General features: G+C 32.1%; 1 protein-coding gene across 1 annotated transcript in view; it reads left to right on the top strand.

Annotated features, from left to right (window-relative positions):
• Positions 1-394: 394 nt before the first annotated feature.
• The window catches only part of LOC119586442 (MRG/MORF4L-binding protein-like), a gene marked incomplete in the record, with an annotated part of 7,366 nt that continues 7,062 nt past the window's right edge, over positions 395-698 (top strand). The window contains 1 exon segment of the mRNA XM_037935170.1: positions 395-590. Coding sequence (XP_037791098.1) covers positions 503-590 — 88 coding nt within the window.

A 698-nucleotide genomic window follows, 5' to 3' on the forward strand; every position in this document is an offset into this window, starting at 1 on the left:
CTCTGTATAAAGGAAGCAAAATTGCATACCTGGAATATTTCTAACACTAATCATTAACCTTCTATGTAAACAATATTTGTGCCAGATGAATGATAATAGTCTTGTGGATGCGTTCTATTTTTTGTTGTTTAAAGCAATCGGCAAATATGGGTTTATTTAAAAATAAAAAATAGAGTACTATAAAAACTGTAGCCATTAAACTCTCATGTGTATGTAGATATAAACAAGTACTCACATAAACACATACATAATAAAAAAAAAAATCAATAACACTATGCATGTTTCGCATAATCCTTGCACACAATCACTGATAAATTAGATTATAAATATAACATAATAATAATAACAATATAATAATATATAACACATTATAAGGACAATAGAAGTACAAGAATTTTATACAAGAGTACGACACCATCAACAAGACCGGCGAGGGTGCCTGGCATCCACTGGAAAACAACAACTTTTTTACGTGGCATTGAGAAGCATTTAAACCTTTGTGATGTTGAACACTAAAATGACTGACATTGAATGGAATGTTGAGAATGAGATCCAGCTGTTTTATGCCATGATGGGCCACAAGCCAGTAGGTTAGTATGTGCTGTATCATGTGGTTTTATCTTCGTTTGTTTTGTTTTATTCAGGCATGGGGCATGAGATATCCGAAGACAGCTGAGATAGAAGAAAGAAAATAATAG

The sequence above is a fragment of the Penaeus monodon genome, chromosome 21 (assembly GCF_015228065.2).
Source record: "Penaeus monodon isolate SGIC_2016 chromosome 21, NSTDA_Pmon_1, whole genome shotgun sequence".
In the NCBI taxonomy this organism is placed as follows: domain Eukaryota; kingdom Metazoa; phylum Arthropoda; class Malacostraca; order Decapoda; family Penaeidae; genus Penaeus; species Penaeus monodon.